This window comes from Hemiscyllium ocellatum, chromosome 3 (genome assembly GCF_020745735.1).
Source record: "Hemiscyllium ocellatum isolate sHemOce1 chromosome 3, sHemOce1.pat.X.cur, whole genome shotgun sequence".
NCBI classification, from domain to species: Eukaryota; Metazoa; Chordata; class Chondrichthyes; order Orectolobiformes; family Hemiscylliidae; genus Hemiscyllium; species Hemiscyllium ocellatum.
The window spans coordinates 91,391,830-91,402,084 of record NC_083403.1 but is presented as its reverse complement, the minus strand read 5'-3'; the positions used below and the strand labels follow the sequence as shown (position 1 = coordinate 91,402,084).

The following is a 10,255-nucleotide window of genomic DNA, read 5'->3' as shown; positions in this document are numbered from 1 at the left end:
GCACCCACCCACCACCCTCCATAACTTCAGAGATGGCGAAGTTGGCACCTTGCAGTAGAATACCCAGACTGGAGGAATGGCAATCATTTTCTCTCACACAAAATCAAAGGCCCGTGGGTTCACAAGCTCAACCAGTTCCTATAGCTGCTTAGGTGCAGTAATCCAACACTTTTACATAAATATGAGGTTGGCTTTGATTTTAGTCAGGAAAATGTGGAGACACATTGTAGAATAAATTTAACACTATGCACATTAATATCTTGTTTTTCATTTGAAAAAAATATACTTTCTTCATGAAAATATCTTTTTTTAACATCCAGTCACTGAAGCAGTTCAGTTTTATACAGTAGCGTGTAGATAAACAAATAAGCATTGGAGCAAGACTCTATCCAACAAACAGACCAAAGGCATTTCTTACTTATACAAGACTATATTTATATACATTTGAAGGACCAGAAGGTACCGATTATTGAATGGGACCCCACTTTAACTCAGCAGAAAGACTTTAGATTGTAGACTTTCCGCACTGTACCTTGGTGGCAGCTGCCTCAGGCTTTAGTGCATCCCTCAGTACATAGTTCTGGACCTTGTTATGTTCCAGTCTGCAAGACTTTGGATCAAATCCTTGTTCTGGAAGACCAATAAGTTTTGGACAGACCAAGGAGTGTCTTTCACTGTGTTAATGGTCCTCCAGGCTCAACTGATGTTTGTTTCAGTGTGTGTCCCAGGGAACAGAGCATGGAGCTGCTCAGGATGAACCTTGACAAAATCCACTGCATCTTTCTCCAGACTTGGTTTGCAAAGGCAAATTCCAGAAGATGTGTGACAGTCTCATCCTACTTTGAGGGCAGCACCCAGTCGGGTAAACAGATTGGGCATACAAAAAGGATCTCATAGGTAGTGCCCTTCTTGCTACCGAGCAAGTGGTGTCTTAGTGCCTGTTGAAAGTTCTGGTGATGAGGTGTTCTGTCAAATGACTTGGACAGTCTGCTAAGGGACTACGCAACAAGATCCAGCCTTTCCTATTTCCTCAGGGTCATAAAGATGCTACATGTTGATCACATCCAGATGGAAAGCATACAATTTAACTCTGCACCTTACCTCAGAGAGACACAGAGCATGGTCCAATCCGTCCATACTGATCAGATATCCTAAATTCATTTAGTCCCAATTCCCTGCATTTGTCCCATATCCATCAAACCCTTCATTATCATGTACCCACACAGATGTCTCTTAAATGTTTAATTGTACCAGCCTTAACTACCTCCTCTGGCAGCTCATTTCATACATGCATCATATTCTGCGTGAAAGATTTGCCCCTTAGGTGCCTTTTAAATTTTCCCCCTCTCTCACCTTAAATCTATGGCCACTAGTTTTGGACTTCCCTATCCTGAGAAAAAGAACTTGGCCATTCACTCTATCTAAGCCATTCATGATTTTATAAACCTCTAAGGTCATCCTTCATCTTCCAATGCCCCAGGGAAAATAGTCCTAGTCTATACAGCCTCACCCAATAGCTCAAACCCTCCAACCCTAGCAACATGATTGTAATTTTTTCTGAACCCTTTCAATTTTCACAACATCTTTCCTCTAACAGAATTCAATGCAGTATTTCAAAAGTGGCCTAACCAATGTCCTGAACAGGCACAATATAATCCCCCCAATTCCTGTACTCAATGCACTGATCAATAAAGGCAAGTTTGATTTCAAACACGACAAATATCTAATCTCAACAATATCATTCAAAAGAAGTATGATGAAGGGTAAGTTCTTCTTGCGAGCGCGAAACATCTTGAATCCAAGTCATTTGAGATTATTTTTCCAATTCCTTACTTTTAAGATAGAAAATCACTCAATATGCAAAACCAGCAGAAATTCTGCAATACAGCTACTGTCTGCTCACTTGTTTGGCAAATTAGTTCTTCTCATCAAATATCACTAAAATTTGAAATGTATAAACAAACTGTTCTTAATGAAGTTAAGACAAAATGGTTTTTATTATTACTACCACTTTTTTTCTACTTATTGAATGGTTAGAACTTAAAGATATGGGTAAAAAGCACTGGAGTGTTCAATCAGCTATTTGTACATTTAAAGGCAGGGTAGGCTCAATGGGCTGAAAGGCCTACTCCTGTTCCTATGAAATATTCTTTGAAACATTCATTAACTTTATGTATTTTGAACATCATAAAAGTAATGTACTCAAAAACCTTTCAACAGTAAGTTGATACAACACTAAATCAGTGATTCTACTCAGTCAGGATATTAGCATTTGAACAATTCCATTGCAGAAGCAAAAATAAGAAGTTATTATTTTCTCCAGGGGTTCTATTGGAGAAATCCAACCACCTTGAAAATAACATCACTGTGCTGGCCATTTTTTGGACTCCATTATTTCACTTTCAAGTCCTTTAGAGATTAATTATTTGTTTCAGTCACTGAGCAAACCTAAGAAATGAGAACCAACAGAAATGTGACTAATAAAAAATGCCATTGCTCTTGAGTAAGGAAGTCATAATCAACACACAAGTAGAATACCATTCAATTTTATATATATTATATGTGTATATATAAATATTCAATATTTAATATTACAAGTTTCAGTTAGTGACAAAACATCATTGTACGTTGATTGTACTTTATATAACTGAACAAAGTTATTTGAAATCATCATGCAATGCCACTGAGTGAAAAGTGTGGGAAATTCATGAAAGTTTATTAAGAAACTTCTTTACTGCCCTTAGGACTACAAGACTGAGACTATCAAATTCATAATTTGATTGTACATAATCCCCTTAAAAGTTATTATATCCATTTTACGTCATATCAAGGCTCTTGAGGGCCAACTTTTGTTCCGGTGTTTAATGTATGTATTTAGGTTATCAGGACTGTGCTGGATTTTCAAATTTGCTTTGAATTTTAAATAAGAAGCAATGTTTGCACTGGGGAAATATTAAAGGAATCTGTGATCATAGAATTGGAGCACAAAACTTTGATATTAGTGATCAACTATTAATACATCAATCACAGTGCTCAGCACCACCCTCATGACCTGTCCTACCTGTCCACCTTCCTTCCCACCATCCGCTCCATCGCCCCCTCCGATCTGTCACCATTACCCCCACATCCATTCACCTATGGTACTTCCAGCTACCTTCCCCACCAGCTCCATCCCCTCCCATTTATCTTTCCAACCCCAAGTATAACTATGTCACAGGTGTATTGAGGAGTTATATTAGATGTACAGTTCTGAGTGCCATATTTCACATTGAATTGCAGAATTTAAAGGAATGTAGAAACAAAACAAAAAATAGTGTGCAACCTTGGAGATGACACCTCTAATGATTAATAAATGATTTAAAGGTATTTGATATGTAGGAATGCAAATATCTTGTCAGTTGTGTTGAAAAGGTCACAAATCTCAATCAATGGATCATCAACCTAAAGCAAAATCCAAGACAAATATTTGACAAATAAAAACATAACCTGATGTGGAGGAGCCGAAGGTTAAGTTGGACGAGTTGAGGATGAAGTTGGAGAGCTGAAGTTGATAATCGGGTGGGAGGGAAGGTTTGGTGGCTGCAGTAACTAGGCGAACATGAAGACTGCAGATGCTGGAGACTAGAGTTGAGAGTGTGCTGGAAAAGCACAACAGATCGGGTAGAATCGGGGGAGCAGGAAAACTGACGTAAATCGATGTTTTGGGCAAAAGCCCTTCATTAGGCATGAGGCTGGGAGCCTCGGGGTTGGAAAGATAAATGGAGGGGGATGGAGCTGGTGGGGAAGGTAGCTGGGAGTACGATAGGTGAATGGATGTGGGGGTAATGGTGACAGGTCGGAGGGGAGGATGGAGCGGATCTGACCACTGCACACACCTCCCCCCTCATGACCCCTCCCCCACCCTGACCCCCTTGCTGGTTTGATGGTGAGATTGGGGTTGGAGTAGAGGAAGTAGAGGGCTGTGCATAATGAAGGTGAGAGGTTGGAGTGGAGGACGGGGGTAGATAGGTTAAGGTGGTCAATGTCGTGGCAGCGGTTGGAAATAAAGAGGTTGAGGGCAGGTAACAGCTGCAAATGTGTTGCTGGTCAAAGCACAGCAGGTTAGGCAGCATCTCAGGAATAGAGAATTCGACGTTTCGAGCATAAGCCCTTCATCAGGAACTGGCATGGGGTGTCCAGGTGGGTAGGGTATATTGGAGGTGGACAAGGGGATCCGGAAGGTGGGCAGGAGTCTTGATGGGCCCAGTAACTGACGATTTTGTCTCCCCTCGAGTCTAAGTCGATGGAACAATGTTGAAATACTGCTTTATTGACAATGTCCAACCGGATCCACCAGAAGACAATTCCCAGGTGCCGAATTGCAAATTTCCCAACGTGATAGGGTGGGAGGAAGTGGAAGTGCTGATCATTCCGAGACCTCTTCATGTGCCCTCATTCTGGGTCTGAAGGGGGCTTCCAGCACTGATTTCGGGAACAAACAGAGAGACTCCACCTCCACTCCCTCCATCCTCTTTCCAGCGTCAGTGGCAGGGCGGAGCAGCTGAAGGCAGCCGAGGCTAGCCTCAGCGGCAGTTAGAGAGGATGGTGGAAAAGTCAGGCTTGGGGAGGTGGTGCTGAGACTGAGGGCGCGGCTGCTCCGCAGACGATGCTGAGCGCTCAGCAACGAGCGGCGAGCTAAGTGGCGCTGCCTGGGCTGACAGCCGCTGCTCATTGACCACAAGCAGCCAGGGTCTGGCTGTACGTGAACCTCTCCTTGCCTCTGTCCCCAGGGGACGGAGCTGGACTGGCACTCCGGTGAAGATGTCGGCGCCGTTGGGCCCCCGCGGTCCTCGGCCGCCAGGCGCACCGGCCGAGATGCCAGACCTGAGCCATCTGACGGAGGAAGAGCGGAGCATCATCATGGCCGTGCTGCAGAGGCAGCGGGAGGAGGAGCAGAAGGAAGAGGCGATGTTAAAGTAAGGAGAATGTTTACACATATATCGCCTCCCCTCCCTCAGTGAGAAGGCAGAAGATGCTTCACCGAGGCTGAGTCGCCTTCGTATATTTGTTACTTTTATTTTGTCTTATACTTTATTTTGAAGCAGACCTTTTCTTATTCGAAACGAATTTCTTGGATCGAAAAGCATCTTATTTATTCTGTTTTGTTGTGATTTCTTGTCAGTCAGACACCCCCCCCCCCCTTGTGTGTGCATTGCTTTTCAAATGTTCTCACCGTTCTATAGGTCTATAAAAAAATGGACGATGAAAAATATGCCATTATGAGCTCTTTATTCCAGTGATGTAGCTCAGGCCTTGTCTCGCAAGAAGTCGTCTCTATGAGATAATTCTTATGTCTTTATAAAGCAGGAAGCTTATGCATGATCCTAATTAAAATCTTCGAGCTAACAAGGTTGAACGTAAGAAGCTTGTTATCCGTCTTCCTTTTTTTCCCCTATTCGGCTGTTCCCCACCCGCGCGCGCTTACATTTCTTCCCACAATATTGTATCGGATACAAGTACTTCATTTCCCTGAATAATCACTTGCTAGTGGTGAACTGGGGTTGTGTCGAAGAAATGATGAAACCCAGCAGGCCAAATACATGGTTAGGTAATTTTCTTTTGTTTAAACCGTGCTTCATCGGATTTTAATTTAAGCATTCAGATTTTCAATATTAGCATTTCAAATAAGCGATTTAGATACTCCATCTATATACCAATAGAGATGTAGCACCATCAAATTTGGTTATTCGCAAAACATAATGAGCATAAATATGAGCAATTTCCTGAACAAAAATGCTGGAAAAGCAGATGCATAAATTGGCTTCTGTATTGTGACTGAAATGTAGCTGTCAAAGTAAAAGATATGTTTAGCATTAAGGGCACAAACCAAACCTTGTCACAGATGTACAGTACTTCATGATTAGTAGTATGCCTAGTATCCTAGTGCAAAATTGTTTGCTGTGCATCCATTGAATGCACATATGTTACAGGTGTAGCATATGTATGTTACTAGGGTTCTAAGTATTATGCTAATGTTTTGGAAGAATGAAAATGTTCAGTTTGTGGTAAAGTTAAGGATACTATAGTCCAAACCAATAGAAACTTGTTGAATTTCATTTTGACTTAAATTGAGCAAAACAAGCAAAAATTGGAATTGTTTTTGTTCTTATGCTTGCCCTATGAATCTTTATTTTCTGAATTGCAGTTGCTATATGAACAGCAAATAATACTTGCATATTTTGTACATTTTATCCACACACTTCTAGTTTACAGACTGTATATGGAAGGATTCTTATTAATTTAAAATGAAGTATTGTCATTTGAAACTTGCTCTTTAACTCATTAACTTGACATTAAAGTATGGTACTATGAAGGAACTTATTACTTTGCTTTAGTATAGAATCTTTCATTAAACATGTTTTTTTTCACATTTTATAAATTTCTCCTGCTTGGCTTAACAATGCTTTGCAAGCGAAAACAAATAATGCTGGAGATCACAACTGGCCAGACAGCATCCATAGAGAAAGAGTAAATTAATATTTCAAGTCTAGATGACTCTTCATCAAAGCTGAAGTGAAGAGTGAAGGGGACAGTGTTTATGCTGTGGTTGGGGAGAGCGGGGGGCGTGAGTGGGGGGTACTGGTGGATATAAAATGCTGATAGTTTAGATTAAGTGATCAGAATGTGAGCATGGTAGAACAATGACACGTCCACCTGCCAGATTTGAAAGAGCAATCCCGGCAGCTTCAGGAGGCATACAAGTCGACATTTCAGTGTAACCTGAAAGTCCTGAAGAAGGGTTACACCCGAAAGGTCGATTTCTACACCTCCTGAAGCTGCCTGGCTTGCTGTGTTCTTCCAGTCTCCTGCCTTTCTACTTTGGATTTCAGCATCTGCAGTTTTTTCAACTCTATCCAGATTTGAAAGAGCAAACTGGGGTGGGTGGGTGGAGTGGGGGTTGGTGGAGAGGAGGAGGAGAAGGAGAGAGTGGACATAAGAGGATGTAGGAAGTAAAGCTAAATGAAAGGGAAGAAACGGGGAATGTAACAAACCTGACGCCTCATAAGTGTTGCGTCAAGAGAGAAAAACATGCAATTAACGAGATGCAGTCTAAATAAGTTTGAAGTCTGTTTACATTTATGTTCTAAAGTATTTACAGATCTAATTTACAGAATTAGATATTGTAATGCTCTAAACATTCGTAAGTTGCTATTTTGAACCTTATGCTTGAATTTAATCATGAAATTTGAGTTCAGGTCTTTAGTTTTTAACAGCATGGTCTATAAGTTTTAGTGCAATAATTTTTAAATTGGACATTTTAGCAATGTGTGTACAGTAGAAATGCATATTTCAGCCTCATAGCTTGCTCCATGTATAAAGCCTCATTGGTAATTTGACTTCCTCTTTCTCAGTTCTTTTGTTTGCTAGTCTTAACATATATATGTGGGGTTTGTCTGGTGATGAAGTGATCAAAGTAACCAGATTGGCATTGGCTATATATGCTTTTTTTGTTTTTACTTTTGAAAGACTTTGAAAAAAACTGACAGCAGCTGGTAAATTAAGAACATTAAACATTTAGTTTGAACTTACAATAGGAAAGTACTTTTCTGTGATGAAAGCGAAATTTGGCAAATTAGTTATTCATATAACACAGGAATGGCCTATCATGTCTGTGCCTACCATGATGCCATACTAAACTAATCGTATCTGCCTTCACATGGTCTGTTACCCTCCATTCCCAGCCTGTTCATGCGTCTGTCTTGAATGCCTCTTAAAAATTGCTAATGTCTCTGCCTATACCACCTCCCTGGCCATGCCCCATTTATAAAAAAAACTATCCTTGCACATCTTATTTTAACCTTCTCTCTTCTCACCTTTAACCTAATATTTGACATTTCCAGCCTGGAGAAAAAACTCTGACTGTCCACCCTATCTATGCCTCACATAATTTTATAGACTTCTGTCAGCTCGACTTCAGCCTCTAATGCTGTGGTGAAAACAATTCAAGTTTGTCAAAGCTGGGGCCAATGTCCAGTGGTGTACTACAGGGTCAGCGTTGGGTCGCTTTATTGTTTAGTGGTATATGCAAATTATATAGATGAAAGCGTGGAGGCGATGATAATTAAATTTTGAGGTCTTAGATTACAGAAGGATGTAAACAGATCGGATGTAAACAACCCACACATTCACGGGGAGAATGTGCAAACTCCAGTCAGACAGTTGCCCAAGGTGGGAATTGAACCCGGGTCCCTGGCGCTGTGAGGCAGCAGTGCTAACCACTGAGTCACCGTACCGCCCCTGCGGTAGATGGAATTTAACCCTGATAAGTGTGAGGAGATGCACTTTGGAAGAAGTAGCAAGACAAGGCATTACTCAGTATATGGCAGGACACCAGGAATCTCAGAGAAACAGAGGGATTCCTTAGTCAATAGCAAGGGGGCATAATTTTAAAATAAAACGCAGGAGGTTTAGAGAGGATTTGAGGAAAATATTTTTCACCCAGAGTGTGGTGGGTGTCTGGAGTATACTGTCTGGAAGGGTAGTTGAGGTGGATAATCTCACAAATTTTAATATGTATTGGGATGAGCACTTGAAATGTCACAATATGGGCCTAATGTAGATTTAGCATGGTTTTAGTGCTACAGACTTGAAAGGCCAAAGGGCCACCTCTATGCTGTGATTCTGAGATCCCAAAACTAAATTTAACAGATTAATTCAGGTACTTGGAAAATGTTAATTGCTTTAAATACATTTAAAGACATTTTCTTGTTGCAACATTTGAACATGTTTGGTTGATAACCCTCAGAGGTGTTTCTCTAATACATAATGATGCATAATGGCTTTCTGATACATAATTGCAAAGAATGGTAAGGTAAAAGCCTGTCTCACCCACCACATTATATAGTTTAAATGAGGCGATTGATGACTGCTCTTAAATTTCGTAGAGTTACAGAGCCATACAGCATGGAAACAGAGCCTTTGGTCTCACTCGTCCATGTTGAACAGATATCCTAAATTAATCTAATCCTGTTTGACAGCATTTGACCCATATCCCTCTAAACCCTTCTTATTCATGTACCCATCCAGTTTAAATGTTGTAATTGTACCAGCCTCTACCACTTCCTCTGGCAGCTCATTCCACACACACACCACCCTCTGCATGGAAAAAGTTGTCCCTGAAGTCTCTTTAAATATTTTCCCCTCTGACCTTCAACTATGCCGTCTTGTTTTGGACTCCCGCACTCTAGGAAAAAGACCTTGGATATTCACCTTATCTATGGCATTCATGATTTTACAAACTTCTGTGAGGTCACCCCTCATCTTCTGCTCCAGGGAAAGTAGCCCCAGTCTGTTCAGCTTCTCCCTATAGGTCACACCCTCCAATCTTGGCAACATGCTTGAAAATCTTTTCTGAACCCTTACAGGTTTCACAACATCCTTCGTAATGCAGGGTGACAATAATTGAATGCACTACTCCAAAAGTGTCCTAACTAATGTATTTTCACAAAAAATGTAGGATGGGTCTTGGTGAGTGACCGTGTACTTGTGAGAATACATACAGCTTGGTTTGCCCAACTAATATACATAACACTATGGGCAATTTAGCATGGCCAATTCATCTAACCTGCACATCACCCGGTGGAAACCCACACAGACACGGGGAGAATGTGCAAACTCGACACAGACAGTTGCCCACGGTGGGAATTGAACCCGAGTCCCTGGTACTGTGAGGCAGCAGTGCTAACCACTGAGTAAACTATGTGAACCAGTGTACTTTGGAGCCTGGATTGAAGGTCTCCAGATTTGCTTTGTTACCAACTCAAGGATGGGCCTAGACTTGGTATTGTGTGATGAGAAAGGAATAATTGGCACATTACCTGCACTGTCATATTATGGTCACTCTACCCTTGGGGAAGAGTGACCATAATATGACAGAATTCTTCTTTGAGATGAAGAGTGACTTTGATTTTGAAACAAGAAACTAAATCAAAGAAAGTATGATGGCATGTGGTGTGAGCTGGCTATGATAAATTATGGATCATTACTTATACTGATGATGGTGAATAGGCAATGGCAAGTGTTTAAAACATGCAAACTGCAACAATTGTTCATTCCAATTTGGCACATTAATAAAAGGTGGTCTGTCCATGCTAACAAGAAAAATTAAATCCAAGGAAGGGGCACAAAAAGTAGCATACCTGGAAGAAGTTTAAATCTCAGCAAAGGAGGGCAAAGGGGTTGATTTAAGAGGAGAGGAAAATACAGTATGAGCACA

The 10,255-nt window shown here is 41.1% G+C and overlaps 1 protein-coding gene across 1 annotated transcript in view; it reads left to right on the top strand.

Moving 5' to 3' along the window:
• The first annotated feature begins 4,780 nt into the window (after positions 1–4,780).
• Positions 4,781–10,255, top strand: part of LOC132833499 (regulating synaptic membrane exocytosis protein 1-like) — a 786,224-nt gene continuing 780,749 nt past the window's right edge. Inside the window, exon 1 of the mRNA XM_060851848.1 lies at positions 4,781–4,955. Within this exon, the coding sequence (XP_060707831.1) occupies positions 4,801–4,955 (155 nt within the window). The 5' untranslated portion in view covers positions 4,781–4,800. The remainder of the gene's footprint in view (positions 4,956–10,255) is intronic.